Consider the following 27,079-nt stretch of genomic DNA (forward strand, 5'->3'; position numbering starts at 1 on the left):
GTTTGTTCATGTAAATAAATGCTAATGTTTATAATTAGTACTGATTTGTGAGTCAACACTTGAATGTCAGGTTTAATCAATATGCCAGTCGCATTTAACGGATCCAGTTAATAGTATTTGAGAACGTCTAGCCGAACAATAGATTACTATATTATGTAACAGCCTGCTGATTGCAGTCTTTAATGCCATTGTGATATTTAAGCCCACTGGTATTGAAACACAAACACACACACACACACACAAGTTCTATTTTCTGCACGTTTAATGATTGTTGAGATATGATTAAGTGACATTGCATATACAGGATATGAATGTGAACGTATCAAGTGTCTTTACACTATATAAAACTTCATAATAGTGCTCAATACAAATATAGATCGTAAAAACCTATTAGATGGGACCATTGCTTTGACCATCACAAGGCCATATTTTGAGAAATTATACATGAAATTCAGCATTTTCTTTTCAGACAGATACTTTTAGCTTCTGTTTTTTAAAATGAACTTCTGTGAGTTTGAAACTGAAGTCAAGAAGTTCGTGTTAGACTGAAAGCATGGACTCAAGGATGGAGTTTATGGTGCATTTTCGCAAAAATGCAGTGCAGTTTCACAACTTCACAGTCAGAATACGGCCCCTTGCTGGGATTAAATGTGTCGCTATGTTCTTGGAAACAAATATGTCGCTACGTACTAATTTAATCTAGCAAATAAACAGCTTCTGGCTCGACGTGGAGCGTGGTAGAGAAGCGTACGTGAATTGAACGGTCCCATCAACATGTCAGAGCAGGTGTGCACAAAGAAAAGACTATTTAATCAGCGCATCTTAAAGAATAAACAGCTGTGCAAACTATACAATAAAGCTTTTCATTCTCCTACTCTGTATGAATAAATAGATTTATAAATACATTTTTTGCTGCTTTTCTGTAATTTCTGTGTCTAAGCACAAAATGACATCATTTCCAATAATGCCTTGGAAAAAAACAGATATGTAGATACATGGAATTAAAAACTAGTTTTGTGATTCAAAACTGAACGAAGAAAATAGAAACATAAATATTAGTGTTGTACATCTGAGATAAACTCCTGATAAAAGCTCTTTATAGATATCTGCACATAAACATGAATCTCTTATGACATGCAGTACAGAAAACATGAATTCTAAGTGGCAAACACAAACATAATCCATCAGATCATTTTAAAACACAAATGCTTTCCCCCCCCAAAGATTTTAACATAATAGTTTAATAAACATTTTAAGTGATATCTTTTTAAAAATATACAATTTATCAGTCATAGCCTTGTAGTATACAACATTTGATATTTTCTCAGAGGTTTGATGTGCACCTGGTTTTCACATGAAGCTACCTGAGCACCAGGCTTGATCACAGTAACGCGCTACAGAGTCGCTCTATAGGACCGGACACAATAAAAAGATTGATTCAGGATGATAAACTGGGTTAAAGCCGACCCCTGGCTCGGTAAACTATCTCACCACCCTCTTTCAAAATTCTCTGTTTGTTGCTGTAAAAAGTTATTTTAAAGAAAAAGCTTTAGCAAAGTAAGAAAAAAATTTGCAAACACTTTAATTACATTAAAACTTTAAAAGAATAGTTCACCCAAAAATTTCATATTCACCGTCAGGCCATCCAAGATGTAGATGAGTTTGTTTCTTCGTCAGAACAGATTTAGAAAAGGCTTTAGATTTCGATTAAGGCTTTTTAACTTTAAACTTCTGGCCAAAATACAAGTTAAAAATCTTCTAACATCAAAAATCCACCTACACAATTGTTTAGAACTCTTTTGGACTGTTTACACTTGTAAACAGTGCTTGATCTGTGCATATTTCTCTCCTGATTCAGACGAGAACTTCTTTGGAGAAATCAATATTATATACCTTAATGATGGGTTTGTTTCCTACAAACACACAGCTTACTTCACAAGATGTTAACTGATGGACTGGAGTGGTGTGGATTGTGATGTTTTTATCAGCTGTTTGGATTCTCATTTTGACGGCACCCATTCACTGCAGAGGATCCATTGGTGAGCAAGTGATGTAATGTTAAATTTCTCCAAATCTGTTCTGATGATGAAACAAACTCATCTACATCTTGGATGTCCGCGGGGTGAGTATATTTTAAGCAAATTTTCCTTTTTGGGTGAACTGTTCCTTTCATTTTTACTCATTTACAAATATTAACAGATCAATACTTGATGTACATTCAGTGTGAATGTATGTGAAAATATATCAATCAAATGAAAAGTTTCTGACTATGTGAATGAAAATGAATGCAGGATGCTAGAAAATGTTTGTTAATGCTGTCAATAAAAGTTATTATTATATAAACATTTTGTTAAGTAGAAACCCCAGTTAGGTTTAACCAATCAGAATTTGTGGACAATAATGAAATTGAAATTAGAGTAGAAATACAGGAAATCTCCTATTTCTAGCAAGTACTATATGGAAATGGGTTACAGCACAGATTAGCAATTCACATTGGGCCAAAATGTGCTTTTTAAAGGACATTAGGATTCTTTTATGAGAAGGCACAAGTCAGAAGCCGGTTATCCAAACGTTTTAAAGGGTTTATGGAGCTCAGTCAACACCCTCATTAGGAACAAGGTGCACAGCTCTCAAGATCAAGCGCTTCCTCCACACAGGATGGCAGCGTCCTAAATTTCTCAGCAGCTGACACTCGGGCTCTTGACAGGATAAGTAAGTAAGTAGATGATGCCAAATACAGACAAAATCTGCTACTTTTATCTTGGAAGTTAGAAATTCTTTAGTGGCCACGTCCTGACCTAAATCTCTTCCAAAATGATTCACAACAGCGCTGGAATAATTCCCTAAAAGATGATTTGATTTGCAGCACTAAAGTCATTCATTTTCAGTAGGAGTTGGATCAATTTGAATAAAGAGCAAAGTTGAGCTTAATTTATGCGAATGTGCAGTAGATGTCACATGATCCGCCTCCTGATATAGTTGGTTACTTTTGTTTAGTTCAGGATGCGTACTGCAGTGACTTATGGGTGGAAATTGTTATTTGCTGCATCTAAACCAACTCAAGGGGGTGTTCTCTTTTCTAACCTAGTTATTTTACTTTTGCATTTGTTTTCAGAAATGCTGCGAGGTCCGATTTATATCCAGATACTGGGATTTGATTTCGTTTTCAGGCTTTAACAGGTAAGACCTTTGAAAGAGGGTGGTGATTTTCTATTTCCATACAAAACACAATGTGAACATTTATATAATTTCAAACATTATTTTATGGTGGTTCATCTTCGCAGCACTCCCTCTACACTACATCCGTCTATTCTGGTTCAGGTCGGGGCAACACACGAAATGGGCATTTAAGGAGAAATCAAAATATATAAACATTTCATTTGAATACGGGGACATGGTGAGCACACAAGAAAAGATCTGAGAAAAAAAAAATCCCTCTTAAAAAAATACTATACATCTACTCACTTTAAATACACACTTTAAGGCCACGAGGACCTAACAATTCTAAGTGTAGCTTCTTTTGAGCGACGTGAGCCTAACAGTTCAGATCAGGCTGCTTGTGCTGTTTTGTGTCTTCAGAAAGAGTGTACATGATAGTTTAGTTTTAAAGCAATGGTTAACGTAAACATGAAAATTCTGTCATGGTTTATTCACCTTCATGTTGTTTTACATCCATATGCTGGTTTTTTTTCCACAGAACTAAAAAAATAGAATGTTTGAAGAATGTTTATACAGCTGTTTTCCATGCAGTAACAGTTCAAATGAAAAATCAGGAATCAAGTTGAAAAAATAAAATGTAAATATTAGATAAACTTGCTTAGCTTAGCTAAAATATGAAATGTTGAATTGTAGAAATGTTGCCTTGTCAACTAACTGAAATAAAGTTCAAGTTGAAGTGCTAATACTACTAAAACTAAAACTGAAATAAAACAAAATTTAAGCTAAGTAGAATAAAAATTAAAAAAATTTAAAAAATGACAAGCACATAACAAAATTACTAAAACAAACTAAAATTAAAATGAAAAAATAAAAAAGCAAATGTAAAATATGAATAAACATTATAATGGTATATAAATAATGCAAAATAACACTGGCCAGTTCACACTTCACAAACTGAAAAATATCCTAATCTTAACAAGTATCTTTGTCTATTTCTTATTTACATTATAGTTAAAATATCTAATAATGAAAACAAATAAATGTACGTGAAGCAACACTAAATAAAATATTAAGTTAAGACTTAATGCATAAAAATTATGCATCTTGATGTTTCTGTGAAAGTCATTTTAGTATTCCAGTGAACATAAATTTTATGGACATAAATTACAAATGGCTTCAGAGGACTTAAATTGTACAGACTGCATTTAATTGTGCTTTTTATAGTGTTTTTTTTAACTATAAATTGTCTTTGTATTGAAAAAAGCTGTGTAAAGATTATTCAAAATGTTTTGTGTTCTGAAAAAATAGCTTTTGTGACCCTGGAGCACAAAACCAGTCATAAGTAGCACCGGTAAACTTATATATGGGTCAGAATGAGCAATTTTTCTTTTATGCCAAAAATCATTAGGATATTAAATAAAGATCATGTTCATATTTTCAAAGATCATGAAGATATTTAGTAAATTTTCTACCGTAAATATATCAAAACTTAATTTTTGATTAGTAATATGCATGGCTAAGAGCTTTATTTGCATAACTTTAAAGGCGATTTTCTCAACATTTAGATTTTTTTTTTTTTGGCACTCTCAGATTCCAGATTTTCAAATAGTTGTATCTCGGCTAAATATTGTCCTATCCTAACAAACCATACATCAATGGAAAGCTTATTTATTCAGCTTTCATTCAGATGACGGGTAGATCTCAATTTCAAAAAATTTACCCTTTTGACTGCTTTTGTGATCCAGGGTCACATATGGGTTTGGAACAACATGAGGTTGAATAAATAAAGACAGAATGTTCTTTTTAGGTGAACCGTCCCTTTAACAGCTGTAAACTGATCTGTGTGTTGTTCAGACTAGGCTGCGTGTCCCGCTGGAGTACCTGCGCTGGCTCAGCAGGTGGCGTGGAGGCGGAGGGGTTGGGGGGCAAAACTGATGCGGGTGATGATAAGGAGGCGGCGGGGGAGGGAGGGGCGGCTGCTGCTGCTGCTTGCCTGCCTCCCGTGACCTGGTGGGCGTGGAGACGGCCGATTGGATGAGGCGATGGGCGGGGTTGTGGCTGAGGAACGCCTCCACGTGGCCACGCCCAGCAGAGTCCACGACGATCACCTTCACGATCTGCTGGCACTGGATCAGGGTGTCGGGGGAGATGGTGAGGGCGGAGCCGGGGGCGGGGCTAGGCAGGACGGCCAGGTGTTGCTGAGCGCTGGTTGGGGCCAGAGGAGAGCTGAGTTGGTACGTTTGGAGCCTGTTGTGAATTGACACCTAGTTTAGAAACAGCCAGAAGCAGGAAGCGTTATCAGCCTGGCCTGCTGCACTCTCACGGCCCTCTGGTGCGGAAACACACGACAAGGCCATGCTACAGAGCATGCAGGCGGCAAAATACAACACAAATACATACATACAGCGCGGACGGAGTGGGTGAAAGCAGGCGACGCTGACTTATGCATTTCCTTTTATTACTGCGCTGCTAAGCAAATGTAAAATATTAATAAATACTGTAATAGTATATAAATAACACCACCCTGCATCATATTTGCTGAATGAATTTGCTCTAGCATGTCAGGCTTTCTCATAAAATGTGCATTTCGCTGCATTTTTGCTTTTGACAGCCATTTGTAAGGTGAAGAAGTCTTGTACTATCGCTTAATCGGCAGAAAAACTGCCACAAAGACATGATTCCTGTGTTCCTCTGAGCCAGGTTATAACCATTTGTTCAATTGTCAGCCGATTTTCATGTATGAATGATTCTGAAGACATTATTTTACACCTAATCCTGATTTTAAGGTTAGAATTAATGGCCAGTGAAAAAAGAAAACGCCAACATGACCCAGATGTTTTCTGCTACATTTGTATGTGTTTTACTACATCCAAGCAGAAAATTACAGATTTAGTGAAAAACATTTATTTTGCTTAAGTTCTTTGACATTAAATGGAGTATTTGAACATATTTTCCCACTCATTTGAAGACTGTAATCTAAATTTTATATACATATAAAAAAAAATTGAAAAATCTTCATTATTATTTTGTAAAAATAAAAACAGTACATGATGGAAAGTAATTAGTTTTGGGCCTTTTTTTGTAAATCAGAAGAATTTTATATTCAAAATATCCTAAGTATTTTCTATCTATTTTTGAATTTATCTAATAATATTTTTATATTATTTTTGAAAATAGCTCATAATAATAATAGTAGTAATAATATTATTTTATAATAGTTTATTATAAGTTATAAAACAAAAAGTGTATTTTGTCTTACTGCAATGGCAGATTTCTCCAAAAAAAAATTTTCTTCTTTTATTGCTTCTTTAAATTTTATTTACTTTAGTTAGTGATAAAACAAGTGCAAAAAATCTGCCAGAGCGTGCAGGTAAAACACAGGATGACTGCGTACATACAGCACAGTCAGAGTGGGTGAAAGCGCTGACTTCCTTCTTAAACTGCCTTGATTTGGATAATTAACTGCTATCTTATGCATTTCCTTTTATTACTGCGCTGCTAATCAGACTGTTATATTTTTATCCGTCTGTAAGAAGCATTAAAGTGCCCCTCGAGGGCCTAGACGCTTGGCAACGAGGGTCCTTATTGCATGCTGGGTAATTTGCACCTTGTCTTGATAGACCTTGTTTGCATGTGTATACGTGTTATGTGTTTGGCATCTCGTGAAAGCGCATTCGTGTAGCCTGTCTGTCCACAGTAACCACAGCTCGGTGCTTTCATTTCGGCTCTTTTTAATGAAGTATTTGAATTTTAATGACTTCCAGTGCAAGAGCTATTGAAACTATTGCCAATGGTGTTTCTGGACGTGCATTGCAAATCTTATCTTTGTTATTCCACAAGCAATAACATTCCCCCCACCCCCCACCCCTCTGGTCGGCAAGTGGCTTTGGATATGCAATTTGCGAACCGTTTTTTATTCTGTGATCTAATGTACACTACCATTCAAAGGTCTCTCCGTGCTCACCAAGACTCCATTTATTTGATCAAAAATACAGTAAATTTATGAAATATTACTACAATTTAAAGTATATATTTTCTATTTGAATATATGGTAAAATGTCATTTATTCCTGTGATGGCCAACTGAATTTTCAGCAACATTACTCCAGTCTTCAGTGTCACTTGATCTTTCAGAAATCAATCTAATATGCGGAATTGCTGCTCATGAAACATTTTTTTATTATTATCAATGTTAAAAACAGTGGTGCATTCTTACTTGAATACCCTGTCGACATCAATTCCACTAAAGATTTTTACATGTAAAGAATTTCACCCCACAACAACAGCAGCTGTATGCAGCATTAAAACACAGCAGTCAGCAAAAGCCCGAGTGAGAGGCCATAGATTACAGATCACAACGAGGGGCGGTGAATGGTGTTTTCTGGGGTGTTTTCAGTGCTGGTATTGCTCTGCACCAGTGGTGTGTGATTGCAGTGAAGACACCGAGGGCGGGCGTCTCCATTCTGATGGACAGCGGGGTCAGAGTGAGCTCAGGGGTCAAAGGGTAAAGGGCTGGGAGTTTGGGGAGTGGGGAGGTTATCTCTGATTCTGCAAGGAGATAGTGATGATAACTAAATAGACTACATACGTGCTGTTCCCCAAAGATTTTTTAAACACCTTAGGCTTTAAAATGGTACAATATCAGCATAAATACTCAACATTTTTGGTGTAAATGCATTAAAGTATTAGTATTATTTTATATTATGGTTTCTTTTTGAAGTTTATTGGGTCGGCACACCTTAATGGCTTCACTTATTATTATGGATTATGGACTAATATTTTGGCCAGAAGCAATGGTCTGATGTCCTAATGATGGATTTATTTCTTATAAACACACAGCTTTTCACTTCAGAAGACATGACTGGAGTTGCATGGATTCGTCTGAAGTTTTTTTTTTCTTTTTCAGCTGTTTGGACTCTCATTCTGATGGCACCCATTCACTGCAGTGGATCCAAGTGATGTTAATCCTAAATCTCTCCAAATCTGTTCTGATGAAGAAACATCTTGGATGCCCTGAGGGTGAGTGCATTTTAAGCAAACTTTCATTTTTGGGTGAACCGTTTTTTCAGTAAAACATACTTTCATAGTTTGAGTCATCCCTTATCGATGCATCACTAAAGACATGACTAAAAATGATAAACATTTATGCTGATATGATCCAAAACCCCACTTTGCCTAGGGCATTTCCAACTTTGAGGACACTGTACACATGCACACAGAATCTGAACATAATTTTGCACTGCACTCACGATTTACTGATACAAACCTCTACAGTGTTGCTTCCTGTTTTCTCATAAAAATCTTCCCCTGCAAGCCACACAAATACACAAGACATCAAAAACAGGCATACTGTTGTGTATAGCACGTGTAAGTATTTGTGTGTGTACCTGAAGCAGAACTAGGTCCAGCGTGGATGTCTAGTTGTGTGCCATTCTTGTTAGTTTGATTTCTCACAACCTGTTGTCTTTCTAGTTCCCCTGAGAACCACATACATAATTCACTTTAATGATGGCCACAACATTCCCCACAACCGTGGCATTCAAACCACAGAGGAATATAGAGAATTCATTATATTTCAGGCTAACCTTTAGGTAATTACAATGAGTTAAAATGGTAGAAATAATGTTTAAATTATTTATAGTGCTAATAAACAACTTAAAATGAGGAAAACATGCACTGTTCTATAATATACAGTATTCTTTTTCAATGATATTAAACTGAAAATAATTTGCGTGTTGCTGTGTTTTTGCTAGGGTGTTCTTGATGGTTGCTAAGTGGTTTCTTTAAGGACCAAGTCAAAAGTCTCTAGATTTTGCTATTCTGTGGGTTTTTTCAGACAAAAGATGGATGTCCAGAAACCCAGAGATTTTTTTACATTCAATTTAATTTAATAAATATGACTATCACTATCCTAAAGTGTGTGCTGTGAACATGAGTAAATGAGAATACGGTTACAGGCAAAGGCACTCACACTCAATCCGTATTTGTTCCATCTCTGCCACCTCTGTGATGCTCTCTCTCAGGTCCTCTACAAACTTGAGCAGCTCTTCAGCGCTCTGAGAGCAGAAACTCACCACCTGCTTCTTCTCCGACGAGAACGGAGACAATATTGTGATTCCATGAGGGTAATCTGTGACAGAAACGCACATTGTATGTATGACAATGCAAATACCGAGATCTGCTCTGTAAGGTTCTGCTTTTTATTATTTAAAAAATAAATTCCCCCCAAAAATTTGCAATTACCTTTAAAGATGATAATGATTTTCTTTTTGATTACATAATAATGGCAGCATATACACTTCACAGTCAGACATATCTTTTTTGAAGATTATTGCAGAATAATAATCTGTTCACCGATTATTATTCACTGATTGATTGACAGAGAAACAGACGAAATCAGAACAGTTTGGAGATGCTATATAAATAGCTTTAGTATTTTTCTTTGCTTTGAATTTTTGCTTTTGATTTATGCTTATATTATCAAAAAACACACTTTGCCTTTTGGAAGGCATTATGGATATTATTATTAAATATTACTATATTTTTATTATTTTAAAAAAGAAACGTGTTTACATCTGAATTTGGGTTTAAAAAAACGAACAAATTGAAAAATATGCATATTTTAATATTGGACTTACACTCTTCAGAAGCAACCAGATATAAGGTGATATAAGAGGTTGTTTATTTATTAGTAATATTATTTATTTCATTTTTTTACAGAAATTTTAAAATATTTTTCTCTTTTTTTTTTTACTTGTCAGTCAGCCCTGTAGTAATTTCATGGTCATGCAGTTGAAAACTCTTAACTTTTACTATACTACATTCTTTACCATATTTATTAATATTGTAAAATACAAATTTATACATTTTTGTGTCTTACACTCATTCTCAAACAGATGAAACTGCATTCCCAGTAAGCCCATGGCCTTGCAGAACGTGTATGTGGCAGCACTCTTCTTCTTAGGGCATAGTTTGAGGATCTAACATCACAAAACAAAAAGAATTTTTTATTTTCAGTTGTTTGTGTGTACATGTTTGAATATGTTTTCACGTATGAACATGCGTGTCTCTCACCACTATCAGGTCATTGAAGAGGAACACCTCCCTCTGATGTGAAGCCTGCTTCTGTGGTTTATTCACATCAGTGACCTCATAGAGTCGGCTGCAGCACACCAGCCTACGGTGTGGAACCGACAGTATCTGAGGAAGAAAGAGAGAGATCGAATATCGGGTGAATTCAATTCAGAGAGTGCAGCTTCCATCAGCACAGGAAATGAAAAGAGGAATGTCTGGTGCAGTATGGGCTGAAGAATGAAATTAATATTTCATATGGAGGTAGAATGTTTTGCAGTGCTGTCATGTGAAATCTGAAATTATAGCACCAAACTAATGAGCAGTTTTAGTCTCAAGTCTCCTGTTTTTATAGCTCACGCACTGATAAATTCATTCACACAGCTGTTAGCATAGCGAGGTGGGAAAAATTAATGACCAGAAACTGTAATGTGAATTTCACTTGTTTTTGCTTTGAGCAAAGTTTATTTTTACCTCATCATGTTAATCAAACATGAGACTGACAAAAAAAAATTGGGGTAATGGAAGTTGAAACTTATTTTAAGCTTTAGACTTGCATATGAAACTTATATTGTTTACCTTCTGTGAATTATTATATGAATTATCATTCTGTTGAATAGAACAATAGGAGAATTTTCAGAATCATTTACAAAATATAGAATTTAGAATATTTTTTAGTGAATCAAAAGCATCCATAAGTGTTTTCTGAATCTGAAACAAATTATTTTTATGAGCTGCTGTTTTTTTTTTTTGTTTTTTTTTTGTGAATCAAAAACAATCATTGTAACCAGTATAGTCTAATTAACAAACAGATTACTCTTATAAGTCATATAAATTATTATAATTTTTTTTGTGAATCAAAAACATAAAGCACAGCCAGTGTAGTCTAATTGTTGAACGAATGAATCTCATGAGCCGGTTCTTTTTAGTAAATCAAAAACACACAGTATAGCATAACCAGTAATCTGACTCTTGGACTCCTGATCTTTTTAGTGAATCAAAAACATAATGCAACCAACCAGTGTAGGTCTGATTCATGAACTAATGAATCTATTTTATCGAATCAAACACATACAGCTGTGAGATTTAAAGGGATAGTTCACCCAAAAATGAAAATTCTGTCATCGTTTACTCACCCTCAAGTAGTTCCAAACCTGTATGAATGTTTTTGTTCTGCCGAACACAAAGGAAGATATTTTGAAGAAAGTTTGTAACCAGGCTGTTTTGGGGCACCATTGACTTCCATAGTAGGAAAAAAAAATACTATGGAAGTCAATGGTGCCCCAGAACTGCTCTGTTTCCCACATTCTTCAGAATATCTTCCTTTGTGTTCAGCAGAACAAAACATTCATACAGGTTTGGAACTACTTGAGGGTGAGTAAATGATGACAGAATTTTCATTTTTGGGTGAACTATCCCTTTAAATCAGTGACTGTTTGTTCATATGACAACATGTGGTTAGAAATATTAAAGATGCACATGACACATTTTGTCAACAGTATTTTAAAAATAACGAATGAAATATGTATACCTTTTTCAAAAACTTTTATATTTAAACAACACAAGTTCATCTCTTCTTTTGACAATGCACTTTCTAAATATTAATTCCTTAAAACTGAAGAAGCCGGAACGGTTCAGGTTATGTTCAGTACTTAGTGTTCATTACACTAGTATGAGTGATAGTAATGCTGATCTTTGGCTCAGCAAGACCCACTAATAACTGTAAAGTTGAGAAGCCAGTTGTTCGGTCAGACGTCTCACTGTCTCTAATCACCTTTTCAAATCTGTAACAAGCGCAAACTGAACCAAAAGGTGATGCACTTTTCACGTTTACGTGACCTTTGTGTATAATTGGTAGAGAACTGACTCACCGTCTTCATTCCAAGAATGCTTTGCTCCACTCTGGTAACGTAAGTCACATGATCCTCGTTGGAGCGCAGCTCTCTCTGCTGAATCCGCTCGTAAATCCCAGCTAGCATCTCTCGTGGAATATCTGCGCCATCGTCCACTCCTGAAGGTGAATTTACTTATTACCTTATAACATTTTAAAAACTAATGCAAGAATATAGTTTAAGTTTGGAAAACTGTACAGTGTTCTGGATTGTCTATTCTGTAATAGGAATGCATCTCTTGTTAACAAGGACCATATGGAGAAGCTGTGGAAAGAAAGTAATTGCAACTTTTTTTAATGACAGAATTTGGATATTTTTCCTCACAATTGTGACTTATCTCTCATAATTCAGACTACTTTTTCCTCAGAGTTATTAATTACGAAATGTAAACTGGCAAATCTGAGAAAAAAAATAAAAGTCTGAATTTTTTCCTTACATTTGCAAGATATGAACTTAGAATTTGAGTTTTTTGCCTTTTTTCTCAAAATTGCTAAATTATATCTTGCCGTTGTGAGTTGTTAATTGCAAAATGTAAGCTCAGAATTCTCACAGTTCTGACTTTTTTTTATCGGAATGACGAGTTCACATCTCACATTTGCGAGTTATTAATTGTGAAACGTAAACTTGGCAGTCTTAGAAAAAAGTCAGAATTATAAACTAACTTCTACAATGTTTTCCTCAGAATCATGAGTTAATCTCTTACAGTTGAGATTTACTAATTGTGAAAGTCTGAGAAAAAAAAAGTCAGATTTATAAATTTGCAATTTATAATTTATCCTTAATTTATTTACAATTTTCATCGGGGAAGTCTTGCTTGGTCGATATCTTACAACATTAAATACAGGAGATAAGATAATGCTAGAGCAAGAACATAGAGATGAAAGCGCGTTTTATGCGAGAGTGAAGGAAATCCACCTGCGTGCATTCATATATTCACTCTCATGTTACAATAATACGCTCTTTACTTGACAGCTGTTGTTAAAATAACGCGATAGAAGCTGCCTCAAACTCAGAAATATAAAGAAATGAAGAATATTGTGTCTGAAAGCTGTGCGTGCCGTCCCCCCTCCCGCACCCTGCCCGGCGGTAATGGTACTGTCCAACCGCGAGCGCAGAACACAGAAATGGAGAATAATTAGTCATTTGTACGTTTGTTCAAAAATCATATTCGGACGCAGCATTCATCTAGTTCATTTTGATAGTGCAAATTGAACAGAGCCCTGCAAAGCCTTACACGGAGTTTCCTATTGTGAGAGAAAGTCAGAGTTGTGAGATATAAAGTCGCAATTGCGAGAAAAATAAAAGTCAGAATTGCGACTTTATATCTCAGAATTGCGACTTTATATCTCACAATTCTGAGAAAAAAGTAAGAATTGCAAGTTTATATCTCAGAATTGCGAGAAAAAAAGTAAGAATTGCAAGTTTATATCTCAGAAAAGTCGCAATTACCTTGTTTTATTTTTTATTCAGTGGCGGAAACGGGCTTCCATACAATACAGACTGTTTTTTTCAGAATTTCAAGTTTATATCTATCTTGCAATTGTAAGGTATTAATTGCGAAATTTAAATTCAGAATTCTGAGGGAAAAAAGCCAAAATTAAAAACTTTGAATTTTATTACTGGTGAAATATCAACTTGCATTTGCAAGAAAAGAGTCTGAACTGTGAGATAAAAAGTAACAATTACCTTATTTATATTTTTATTCCATGGCGGAAGTAAGATCACATAAAAAGCAGAAGTGCCACTGTGTCATTTTTCTATAGAGAGGATTTATTTGGTTTACTGAAAAGTCCCGTCATAAACCAGAGCTCGACTAATAGCACGCTCTGATTTTGTTCCAGTCCCCATGTCTTTACATCTCAGTTTAAAGTGCGGCTCTCTTATCCCGTATGTGTTTGCTATATCTGCAGAAAGTAGGCAACAGATCAAAAACTATTTGATCAGAGACCAGGAATCCATCCAAGACACATACACTGCCTACGCTCCTAGGAGATAATCAAAATGTCTCTTTTGGTATGAAAAAAAATGCAAATTTAAAAATGAAGATGGAAAGCTGATTAAAATTGGCAAGATTTAAAATCAAATATCCGATCTCTGACTTCAAAACACCAACAGGCTCCAGTTTTAATTAACAACACACCTCGTAGGTTGCGTATGAAGTCTTCCAGAAGCATCTTGCGCTCTGGTTTGATGTTGGGACTGTACATGTCTGTGTTCAGCAGAACGATGGCGAAGGCCAGGATGAAGATGGTGTCAGGGTTATGAAACTGCTGCACCACGTCAGGGTTGCACATACAGTACCTCTGACTGAAAGGAAAAACAACATTAATGTGCATTATAGTCAATGTTCTGCACCCAATGGATAAATTTACCATAGTTATTCTGTAAAATTGCATGCGTGTCTAGGAAATGACTCTTCATTTCCAGCACTCGTCTGTTTGTGATTCTCACCTGAATGCTTCAATGAGTCTCTCGACTTTTTGAGCTTCTCCTTGCACTCGCACATGAGCCTGAAACTTCCTCAAAGCTTCATCCAGCTCCAGCATGGAGAAATCCATCTCATCCACCACACAGCTGAGAGAGATAGAGACCACATAAAACTCATAAATGTGCTCCGTTTAAATTAAGAGCCCAATTTATGAGGCTCCAGCACTGTAAGAAATGAAAATGTGCCGTTATTACCTTCAGTGGTTGGTTCTTAAATTATAACCTGGATATGCGGTTATATTCATGCATTGGTTAATATGCAGTAGCTAATGCAGTTAGGTTAATTCAGTCATATTAACCCTAATGTTAATGTTACCTTTTCAAAACAAAGATATCATTTTAGAGCTTGTTAATTAATACTGCAGCTTAATAATATTTTCTAATTTAGATTTATTGGCAATGACAATTGTGACTTTCTTCACATAATCATAACAAAAAATGCATAATCTTGATAATTCTTTACATAATTTTATGTAAATAGCATACATTTTGCATATTCTGTGAAATATGTACATATATTTGTCAATTGTGTATATTTATTTAATTTTTTAATGAAAGAAAATTGAATTAAAGAGAACTAAAGAGTTTATTTATTATTATTTGTTATAAATGCAATAAAGATTATCCACATTAATATATTTTTATGTATTTTGTATTTATTTAATTAAACTATACTACATTTTTTTACTATAGAAATTTAGTCAAATATACATATACTATAACTATATATTGTACCTACATTTTGTTATGTTCATACATCATTTGTCTATTGTGTTTACATTGTGTATATTTATGTTTTTGTTATTTTTCCAGTGCACTGTAATCTTACCTGGCAATAACTCTCATTCTGATTTTATAGCGAGCAGTTTTTAATTCAGCTAATATTAATTCATTTTTCAGGGCTTATTATAAAAGTTCTATATGATTTAGGACTACATTTTTGCCTCAGAGGATATGTAATTGTCTGCAAAAATGACTGTAATACAGAGAAAGCTATGGTGCATGAAACTTTATGAAGACACAACTCACTCCAACACATCTCTGTTGAACTGCCTCTTGCTGTTACCCAGGAACTCTCCAATCATCTGTCGACTCAAACCCTTCCTCTGCAACAGGAAATGAGCCACACCGATGGCTGTGTCAGGAATAAAGCCCCTGGATATCAGGAACTGGATGCCTTTGTCTGGATTGCTGCAGGAAGATCAAGGAGGATGTAGGTGAGACAACACTTTATAATAATGTTCATTAGGAAAATTAGCTAACATTATATTATGCAATGATACTGCAAGTACATTTAATGTTTTCATGTGCAAGTTTTTGAAAGACATTTAAAAATATTTTCAAATAGAAAACATTGTAAATTTTAATAATTTCACAATATTGCGGTTTTTACAGTTTGAATCGCATTTCATAAACAAAAATCTTAATGATTTTAAACTTTGACTGATAGCATACACAAACTAAGCATTATTTAATGTTTTTTTTGAAGAAACCATTTAACAAATTTCTGCTGTTTTCTGTCCAACATGAGTTGAAAATACAAAAAAAAAAAAAAAATTGCATTCAGTCAGAGCTTGTGAAAGTTATTATAAATTATAAATAAACAGAAAAAAAAAAGAGGGACTGCGTGCATATGAGCAGGTTTGCATATGTACTGTATATGTGTTTTAAGAGAGCTATTCATAGCTACAAGCATACAGTATTTACATGCAGATTATTCTTTCCATGTCAGTAAACATCTTGCTGACATTCTGTTCCACAGATGCACTCGTCCATATGTGCGTCACAACATCTATACAAGCAGGCAATAACGGCAGGACTGAGCAGCTTATATTTATGTATGTTCACTACTCTCTAAAAGCCTGGGATCAGTATGATTTTTTTTTTTTTATTAATTAATACTTTTATTCAGCAAGGATGCTTTAAATTGATCAAAAGTGACAGTAATTACATTTCTAATAATCAAATACAAATTTGTAACTTTTTAAAAACACAGTTTCCTCAAAACTTTTGAGCAGCACAACCATTTTCAGCATTGATAATTAAATGTTTCTTAAGAAGCACATCAGAATTTTAGACACTGAAGACTGGAGTAATAATGCTGAAAATTCAGCTTTGCAACACAGGAATAAATTACAATTTTAAAATATATTACAATAGAAAACAGTTGTTTTAAATTATAATATTATTTCACATTATTGTTTCCCTCATTGTAAGTGGATTCATCTACACACTCATAGTGAGCAAATAGCTGAAAAAACTAAATTCCCGCATACATCCTCACCGAAACCTTTAAAAAAACAACAACCGTGTCCCTTAGTCACAGCCTGATTAAATCCATGTGTGTGTGTGTGTGTGTGTGTGTGTGTGTGTGTGTGTGTGTGTCTGTGGATCACCTGGTTACCATGGCAACCGTGGTGCTACTCACGTCAAGCATGTCAAAGTGAATCTGATCTGAGATTTCAATTGAGTGCTGATGCACTCTGAAGCCTCTGAGGATTGGCTTTATTCTGCGTGTGTGTGTGTGTGTGTTTGTCTGAAAGAGCTACACACACAAAATGGAGCAGAGAAAGAGCTTCACAATCACCCCTGAGGGAGTATAATATAGTCTTCTTGAGTATGTGTGTATGTATACGTGAGTTTTTGTCAGTGTGTATCAGCAGGTATAATGAAAATGCACTCAACTCTTTAGTCATGGTCAAACTAACCTCGCAAACAAAAGCTCTTTTCTTTAGGGTTAGTAATTTAAACAATTCTATAATATGTTTGTTTCTTTGTAATACCTAAAAACCTTTAAACTACAAACTTCTTTCAGAACTTTCAGACAGGTTTTTGAGAAGCCAAATTTAAAGTTTGGCTTCTAATATGAATTTCTTCTAATTGAATACTACATCTTTATATTCACACTGCAATTTTGCATCCTCATATTCATATTCAGAAATTGAATTGGGATTTAAAAGACAAGGCACTGATCTAGAGACAGACTAAATCAAACCGATGAAAGAAAATATCCCTTTATGAAGCAGTTTTCCTCATTAAAATTGTAAAATTTGCAATAATTTGTAACTAAAACCATTGTGTTTTTTTTCAGTAACTGAAATAAAATATTCATATTAATTGAAAAACTTAAACTTACAAATTAGAAATGAAATTAACTAAATTATTTTTAAAGTACTAAAATTATAAATACATAAATTACCTTTATAGAAAAAAAAACTGAACAAAATGTCAAAGCAACAACAAAAGATACTAAAAATTTAACTAAAATAAAAATGACTAAAGTACTAAAATTACTAAAACTGAAATAAAAATAAAACTATATAGAAATACCGAAAAAAACTAAATGTCAAAGCAACAAAAAAAAACTAAAAGTGAAACTAAAATTTAAATTAAAATGAAAACTAAAATTGTATACAAATACTATTATGTTATAATAGCACTTAGATTTAGTAGGTTTTATCTGCACAATCTGACACACTATTTCCCTGTTTAATACTGTAAAGCTGCTTTAACACAATCTGAATTGTAAAGAGCATTATGTAAATAATGATGACTTGACTGTCTTTGTGGGACATCTGAGACTTTCAAACATAGCAAAACTTGAAACACACTTAAAAAGCCACTGTAAATAAAAACATTTGACTTTTAACCTTTGTACTCACACATTGAAGAGGTTGAGTCCAATGCGGTAAAGGCGTTTGCGTGCAGTATCCGTCGAGAGCGTGCCGCAGGGCGTGTCCTGACAATGTGGGCGGGGCAGAGACAGAATCATCGTCTCACACGCTGATGTCGAGGTGCTGCTGCTACTGACGGGCTCTGAGCTGTTTTCCGCCGTTTCTGGTGCAATTTGATTGGTCCGTTTCCCATCCAGTCCTGCCCCTGCTGTCAATTCGTCCATTCTGGTTGGCTGTTGGTTCTCTTTCTCTTCCTCACTGGGTGGCGGAGCTGGAAACTCAGGCTCTGCCGTAGCCATCGATGCCGACTGGCCTGCTTTCTGTCCCCCCATTTGGGGTTCTGAGCTGGTCTCCTTGACTACGCCGTTACCAAGAGAAACTGACTCCAGCATTGAAGAGGAGAGGCGAAAGTTGTGGTTGTCGATTTGAACAGTCACGTCCCTGAAAGCCATCATGAGTTTACTGGCGCTGCGGGGTATGTTCTCCCCACAGCAGCTCTGCGAGGCATCCTGTAGGCCAGCGGTGTCCATCAGGAGCCCCTCGGAATGGGATCCAGAGGGAGGGGCCGCAGTGGACTTCTCTCCTTCTCCGTCTCGAACAGAACTCCAGCTGCTCAAAGCCTCGTCAATAGACCGCGCTAATGACTGGACCTGGTAGGGAGAATAGAACAAAACAGAATGAATAGAATAGAATAGAATAATGTGAATAAAACAGAATAGACTAGGACAACATATTTTAATAGTACAGGTTAGAATAGAACAGAAGAGAATAGAACAACATACTTGAATTGAATAGAATAGAGTGAATACAACAATATATTTAAACTGAATACAATATAATAAAATGTAATACAACATAACAGCATACAACAACAAAAAAAGAACATTTAAATTGGATAGAACCAAATAAAATATTTAAGCTGAATAGAAGACAACCAAATAGAATAAATCCAAATATGACTGAACAGAACAACATATACTGTGTTAGAATGGAATACAATAGAACAAGATATTTGAATAGAATAGAAAAAAACTGAATGTAACCAAATACAACAGAGAAGAGCAAGATATTTGAATAGAATATAAGAATATATCTGAACTGAATTGAACAGAACCAAATATAACAGAATACAACATATTTGTGTATAATAGAATAGAACTAAATACAACAGAAAAGATCAACATATTTAAATTGAATAGAAAAGAACCAAATAAAATGGAATAGAATAGAACAGAACAACATATTTGAATAGAACAGCTTATTTGAACTGAATATAACAGAATAAAATGAAATAGAACAGAATGCAACAGAAATTAACATTTGAATTGACTAGAATGGAATACAATAGAAAAAAAACAACATATCCGAGTAGAATAGAACAGAACAACATATTGGAACAGAACAAATCAAAAAGACAGAACAGAACCAAATGCAATAGAATCAAAAAATATAATAGCATGAATAGAACAGAATCGTTTGTGTACTTGAACTCATGAAAGACTGTAATAGAAATATGCTGAATAGATAGCAGATGTTGATTGTGTACCTGTACCTGTTCAGTGAATGTGTCCTCCAGGTGTGTGAGTGTGGTTGTAGTGGCCACCGGCAGCGAGGCGGAGTGTGTGAGCGGGATGCCCATGAGTGAACATCCCTCCATCAGCGCCCGTTCAGCGGAGAACCCGTCCCTCTGTACCCGGACCCTGCGCACAGACATGCGCCGCGGGATCCCACTCTCCAGAACGGAGTTCCGGATCTTCTGGAAGTTCTTACTGAGCTGGTACTGACGAAACGCTGTCTGGATCTTACAGGCTGCTCGCCGGGAAATCAGAGGACCACCGTACTTCTGCTCCAGTTCCTCTATCTGCAGATAAATAGATAGATACAAAATTAACTTATTGTATCTTGCTCTTCATATCTAAAGTATCATTTTGTACAGATGCGTGTCCGTTGGGTCGTACCTGTTTTTGTTTGAGATCAGGAGAGAGCTCATATTCTGGAGGATGTGAGCAGGGTGGCGCGTCATGCTGAGCGTCTTTTTTCTCATCTTTCTGTTCTTCTCCTGCAGCAGGAATCGAGCTACGGTTTCAAATGACACAAGTGAGCAGTGGCTGACCCAGATTCGCCGTCTTTTAATCTAGACTGATCAGAACCCAGTGCGCACTCAGGACTAATTAACTCTGCTTAATTACTACATGCAGGCTTTCACAGATTTCAGATTCAGTGCAGCCTTCATCGAAAATGAGGTAATCAAGCAGAGGTTTCAGATCATCTTTCCAAATCATCATTTAATTGTCAGAATCTGCTCATTGAATTAGACAGGAAAAATTGAATTAAATTCAAATAAAATACCATTATTCATTTTGGGTTTTTAAACTATTCGTTGAATCAATAAGTCAAAACTGAAATTGTTACATTTTTTAATTAAATTAAATTGTTTATGTGTGTTTGTGTGTACTGTACATACACACATTTGTGTATAAACATTTTATATATACATATACAAATCAAATCATATATTTAAATCAATGAATCATATATAATCTTTCTAACATTTTATCTTATATAATTTTTATGTAATTAGTATATACAAGTCATTAAATTGTATATATATATATATGCGTGTGTGTGTATACACTAAATCATTAAAATGAATTGATTTATATATAATATAATTTAAAATATGAATTTTATATAAAAATGTATATCATGTAGATCATATATCAAATGTATATATATATATAGAGAGAGAGAGAGAGAGAGTGAGTGAGTAAGATAAAAATTCAAACATATTAATTATATGAAAAACTCTGCTTCTGCAAAACTAGTTCAAATTAAATTATTTATTAAATTGAAAAATGTTTGGTTACTCAAATTTCAATGGATAGGTTTTGTATAAATCCCAAAAACCAAAGACTAAATCAAACCAAATTTCCGAGGTTAGCACTCCACACAATCTTGCGTGACCCCATACATGACAAAGCCATTTTCCTCTTATGTTGAGCTCATGAAAAATCATTTCTGAGTGGAAAGCAGATGTTTAAATCATGAGAGATGTCACAAAGTACGGTTCTTCTGCTTAACAACACAGCTCAACCCCATTTCTATTTTCTCCAGGTTCTCTCTCAGTGTAGACACGGGTTTACAACACACACAAGCACACTGCTGACTGCATTCACTGTCAGCACATTAGCTGCTACCCTGGAGTAAAGGCCACTTAAGCTCTGTAAGCACTCATACACGAGGAGCAGAGAGCAGGGTTTTCCATCTTTCATGCGCCAAGTACTGCTCGACAACAAATGCTGCAGAACTTTAAAAGACAGTGAAAACAGACGCGGTCACTACAGATCATTAGGTCGCTGCGCGATTGATCTGAGAACCCAAACCGAAATGTGATATCACTCTTTATGTGAGAGAGTATATGATGCTGGTAGCAGAGTTTGATGTCATTTCCTGTGTTAAGACTCAATAAACATGCTCTCTCTCTGTTTAAAAACAGATTGTGAATGACGACAGGTTTCAACATCGAGCAGAAACACGGCCAGTCAATTTGTGCAAATAAAAGGTGAGAAACTACTGCATGCTTATTTTTCTCTCCCACCCAGCCCCCTTTCCTGATCATTTGGGAAATAACTGGCACACAATCACTATAGGCTTTTGCAAAAATTAAACTACTCTCTTCTGTTTCTTAGATCAAATTGGCATCAATAAAACGTCATTGGTGGTGCTTACTCAGGCTTACGGTTAGTGATTTAGACAAACATCTAACCCTGAGCATTAAACTTCAGTTCACCACGGAACCGGCACCATTGGAGCTACAGATATGACCTACTCACCACCCAAAACACCCTAGTAACCATCACAACACCCTAGCAACTGCAACCGTGTAGAAAAATGCCAAAAAAAAGAGCTCCACTTACATTTTTTTCTACACTGTAAATCATGTCATTTCTACTGAAAAATACTGTAAAAATGTTACAGTAAAAATATTTACTTAATTGTTACAATGTATGAAAAATGGTAGCTTAACATGGCATTGTGTGTAATTTTTTAAACACTTTTTTGCATGTAATGTAATGGAAAAATATGATAAAATTCAACAGTAATTTTTTTTATTATAACTATATTCTGTGAAAAATGTTCAAAAGTTTCACATTCCATTATATGTAATTTCATACTGTCTAATACTGTAAAATGTATGTTTTTTTGTAAATAAAAACAACAGTAGGGTATTCCCAGAAGACTAGGAATATAGGACTATAATTAATTTTGGTTCTTTTTATTTTATTTTTATTTTTTAGTTCGTTGCAATTTTTTATTTTTTATTTTTTGTCAAGTGGCTTTCTATTGAACCACCTGTATTATTTATAGGTAAATGCATATTTTGGTAGTTTAAATAGCTCGGTGTATTAACCTTACATCACTTAAATATATGTTCTAAGTTTTAAATTACACAGGCTTACTGTAATATAGGAAACACTGTTGGCAACCACAGCGGCCAGTTTAACAAAATATTTTTACATTGTATTGCAGGTAATAAACAAAATGCACTCTGACTGCATGCTTATCTTGGTTCTTCCTTTCCTTTTTTGTCCTTTTTCAACCATTCAGGACATAACTGGCATGAAATTAGTATAGATTTCCTGCAGAAATAAAGCTCCTCTTTAATGTTTACCACAATAATTGGAAAATATGATTCAGAGCTTTCTGTGAGGGTCAAAAATAATGAGCACTTTCCACTTTATCAGTTTGCTGCAAAGATGAGGTCATGAGTTCTTCAAATTTGAACACAAAAGTATAGATTTTCTGTTGTTTAGAACTGACTTTGTTCACAGTTATCATGTGCTGTTTAATTAAGAAGAGTTTTTAAGACTTGATTTTGTTGGCAACATAAAATATGCAGTCAATAAAGCTCAGATGGTTTGAAGTTCCCAAAATAGTGCAGAACTGCCACATTCACACATGCATTCACACACACACACACACACACACACACACACACAGACTCTCTCTCCACCTGAGTGACGGTGCTTATCCATGCCGAGAGTTTTCCAGTCTATCAGACAGAGGACGGATGAGGGTTAAACTACACCTGCAGCATGCACTAACTCTCTTTCTCACAAACACACACACACTTACACTCCGCTAGCTTGAATCCCATCACCCAGAATGCCTCAAGCCAAGAGAACAGGGGCCGCAAACAGAAAACCACTACCATTCAAGGATGGAAAACTTAACCAATGTGGACGGCTGCGGTAAACAAGTAGATTCACACTCTCCTTACTGCATCAATTGCTCATATAGTGCATTTTGTTTGTTTGGCATGTAGAAAGACTAACTCTCTTCTGATTGGCTCGTTACACAAGATGTTGTCCTCACCTGGAGCAGGTTAGGGAGTCTCCCTCTGGGGCCTCTGGTGCAGGACAGCAGAACTGGTGCAGGACGGTCTGGCTCCTGTGAAGGTTTAAATCAACATTACTGCAATTAAATGCAATGCAATACTATTTGTATGTTACTTCATTTTGTGTTCTTTGAACACTAGATAGCGATTGCTGTAGCTTAGTGTGGTGATTCTCAACTGGGTTTGCTTCAGAATCCAGAATACTGGGCACTCAAAAGTACACTCAAACAGTATTTAGGCATAAATTTAAATATTTATGTATTTGAATTGCATGTAAAACTTGGATTACACAGTTTCAATATAGACTAATAAACTGAGCCACATCTGTCAGTCATACATAAATGAAACGGGTAAGATTTCTGCACTCAGAAAGATTTCTACAAACAGAACATACCTGCGGTTTTAGGTTTAAACCCACCAGTTAAGGACCACTAGCCTCCAAATAACTTAAATGAAGTCTTGGAGGAACAGTTCATCCTGTCAATCACAAAGCAATGGCTGCTCACAATTCTTTCAGAAATCTCCAACTCCTTCCTGATTTATTTTAATTAGCTAACCCTTTAAACACTTCAGTCACTAATTTAGGAGTCCAGGGAAACTCAAAGCTCAGGATGAGTTTTCTTTGAGCCTCCTTTGTTGACAGCACATCAAATACGTTTGCTTCGCACTCCAGCATAACATGAGAACGTGAAGTGCTATTAATATAATCATATTTGCATATCACTTCCTTGCAGTCCTGCTATTGTGATTATGTAATATTCATTATTAATATAATATTCTGTTTTGTATGTAAAATTCCCAGCACATCTTCTTTTATGTTCGACAGAAGAATGCCAATTTGGAACGACATGAGGGTGTCTTTAACTTTAACTTTAAATAGTCACTTCTGACCAAAAAAACAGCCCTTAATTTACAATTACATTTCCTCCAGTTAAAAAGTCCATCTCCTGTTGTCCTCTCACATCAAAATCCAATTTGGGTTGTTTTCGCTTGTGATCTGTGCATATTTCTCTTCTGATTCAGACAAGTTTTTCACTGCAGAAAACAATATTATGGATAGAGGACTAGTATTTTGTCCAGAAGCAATGGTTTAAAACTGTCTTAATAATGGATTTGAGTGGTGTGGATTATTGTGATTTTTTATCAACTGTTTGGACTTTCATTCTGACGGCACCCATTCACTGCAGAGGATTCATTGGTGAGCAAGTGATGCAATGCTAAAGGGTGAGTAAATTTTCAGCATATGTTCGTTTTTTAGTGAACTATTAAAGAGTCTATTGCAAACACTCTGTCTCACTCACTAATAAAGATGCAACAGTCTCAAAATATACCTGTCAAGTTGATGATAGTGATGTGAGATTAACTTTAATGAGATGCGTGCATGAGCATAATTGGGCCCTAAAACTGATTGGTAATGAGCATCTCACACTTTCAGTACAACTAAGCGTATTCTGTCATATAAGAAACAAACACACAACAAGGTAATATGCTCTCTGACTCAGGACTAAGTGTTTGTCCCCTAAAGGATAAGGTAATGCTACCATTAAACAAATCAGAGCGGAATGTATCATTCCAGTTTTGCTTGTGGGGTTCACACACACACACACATAAACACACACAAAGGGAGTACTCTACAAATGCAGCATGAGATGTGCACTGAAGCAGATGAGCAGTCGTAATAGACGACACACACACACCGAATCTCTCATTCTTTCTCTCTCTTACTGTGGATTAGATACCAGCTGGCGGATCAACTTCACATGCACTATGGGAATGTCACTTAAAGCCTCACTTTACGCATAAATCTGTGCGCGCGCAACGCCAAAAGAGTGTTTTTAAGTGCTTTTTAAAATGCATTCTTGCTGCAAAATAATAAGGTGCATTAAAAACCTCTTTCTCAAGACCTTTCGCCCCGGAAAGAGTGAATGTGCTGAACTAATGCTGACCTATAATCATTTTTCTTCCATTTTAGAGTGTGCGGTTAATTTAAGAATGCAACACGCATTTGCATTTAAGCACTGATAGATTACAAACCCACACGATCTCAAAAACAGCATGCTGAATGATTTTATAAATACAAATCATCATGCTTGTGTGATCGTGGAATTATTGATGTGCAATTGCATATTCACTGTGGCCTACATAGAGTGAAATTCCTCTGTTATGTAATCCTGATGGCGCATGTAATCTGCTTTACCGATCTCATGTTTTCCCAGAGAAAAAGACTGATTTGTTGAACGTGTGATGAGAACTTACTCAGATGCCCGTGGGAGTCCCACAGCTCGGCACAAGGTGGCAGGTGTCTGTGGGACCAGGGAGCGACAGCAGGGGTCCTGAGCATCATTATCATCTTCATCAGCAGAGTCCGGACTGGCATTGCTGGGTCCCGCGGGAACGAGCTGCATGTCCAGGGGGGAAGGATGCTGCTGCTGCTGCTGCTGGGTTTGGACCGGGGGTGTCCCGGCTCTGCTGGTTCGGGGCAGGCTGGAGGTCCGGGGGGGCGGAGGCGGATGATAGCGTGGAGGGTGCCGGTGATGGCTGCTGGAGTCCCGCAGCTGCCGATTCTCAACCGCTAAATCCTCCAGCCGGCGCTCGAGTATGTCTATCCGGTATCGCTGGGTTTGGATCAGACTCTGTTGGTTCTGCACGATGGCGGTGAGCTCCTTAAGATAGAGCACCGCCTGCAGAGGGTTCTCCAGGAGGCTCGACATCCCGGTGAGGCGCTCCTCTTGAAAAAGACGAGAAATGTTCCGATCCAAGCGGGGCGTCTTGGTGTCAGTACCCCTGACCAGTTGCACGGGTTGTTATTTAAATGGCTGAACCGATAGAGAGAGAGCGAGAGAGAGAGACCCCCGCCTCCGCCTCCACCTCCGTGCCCAGAGCGCGCATGAAGGGATGCGCGGAGTGGTGCTGATGCGAAGATGTCAAAACACAGGATTGAAGGGGGCGGGGCCGCGTTCGCCAGTGACGTCGGGGGGCACGTAACGAGGCGCAATAACAGAGTTTGCTTAGTTTATTTATCTCCTAAATATATAAATGATAAGAAATCTAGATATGCTTGTTTATTCATTTCTTTTTGGTTTACATTAACCGTTCATATATATATATATATTTTGTTAACAATTAGTCATGAATTATAAATTGTATCAAATGTATGAATTTTAAATATGCACCTCGATATGGATCCTTAGTTTGTATGCCTTTTAATCTTCAATAAAAAACACATGAAACATGCTTAGTGTCTTATTTTATTGCTGCAAATTTAAATTTCCGTTGCTTGGTTACCAAATTAAAGTTCTTTTCACCCTTATTTTCAGAGTGCATTATTAGCAGCACTATTTCTAACTATAAAGCCAAAGCGTCAATTAAAATAATAATAATAATAGAGAAAACAAGGCA

General features: G+C 36.0%; 1 protein-coding gene and 1 long non-coding RNA gene across 5 annotated transcripts; one reads left to right on the forward strand and one right to left on the reverse strand.

The window, feature by feature from the left end:
* Window positions 1-244: 244 nt before the first annotated feature.
* On the reverse strand, window positions 245-26,568 carry iqsec3b (IQ motif and Sec7 domain ArfGEF 3b). Of its 3 annotated transcripts, none has more exons than XM_058751852.1 (15): window positions 25,937-26,568; window positions 23,659-23,733; window positions 20,241-20,358; window positions 19,835-20,143; window positions 18,271-18,932; window positions 15,638-15,799; window positions 14,573-14,695; window positions 14,262-14,428; window positions 12,101-12,240; window positions 10,233-10,358; window positions 10,039-10,138; window positions 9,130-9,288; window positions 8,546-8,635; window positions 8,425-8,465; window positions 245-5,423 (listed from the first exon to the last, which is right to left on the reverse strand). In XM_058751852.1, the coding sequence occupies exons 1-15, from the start codon at window positions 26,389-26,391 to the stop codon at window positions 5,010-5,012; spliced, it is 3,141 nt and encodes a 1,046-aa protein (XP_058607835.1). In that variant the 5' UTR covers window positions 26,392-26,568; the 3' UTR covers window positions 245-5,009. The 3 variants fall into 3 exon arrangements, with proteins under 3 accessions (XP_058607835.1, XP_058607837.1, XP_058607838.1); XM_058751854.1 differs by having other exon boundaries at window positions 5,189-5,406; XM_058751855.1 differs by having other exon boundaries at window positions 5,283-7,706.
* Window positions 19,968-22,818, forward strand: LOC131524645 (uncharacterized). Of its 2 annotated transcripts, XR_009267040.1 has the most exons (4): window positions 19,968-20,059; window positions 20,348-20,525; window positions 21,779-21,844; window positions 21,972-22,818. It is a non-coding gene; the product is annotated as an uncharacterized LOC131524645 (long non-coding RNA). The 2 variants fall into 2 exon arrangements; XR_009267039.1 differs by lacking the exon at window positions 19,968-20,059 and having other exon boundaries at window positions 20,233-20,525.
* Window positions 26,569-27,079: the final 511 nt, after the last annotated feature.

Source organism: Onychostoma macrolepis, chromosome 18 (genome assembly GCF_012432095.1).
Source record: "Onychostoma macrolepis isolate SWU-2019 chromosome 18, ASM1243209v1, whole genome shotgun sequence".
Lineage (NCBI taxonomy): Eukaryota > Metazoa > Chordata > Actinopteri > Cypriniformes > Cyprinidae > Onychostoma > Onychostoma macrolepis.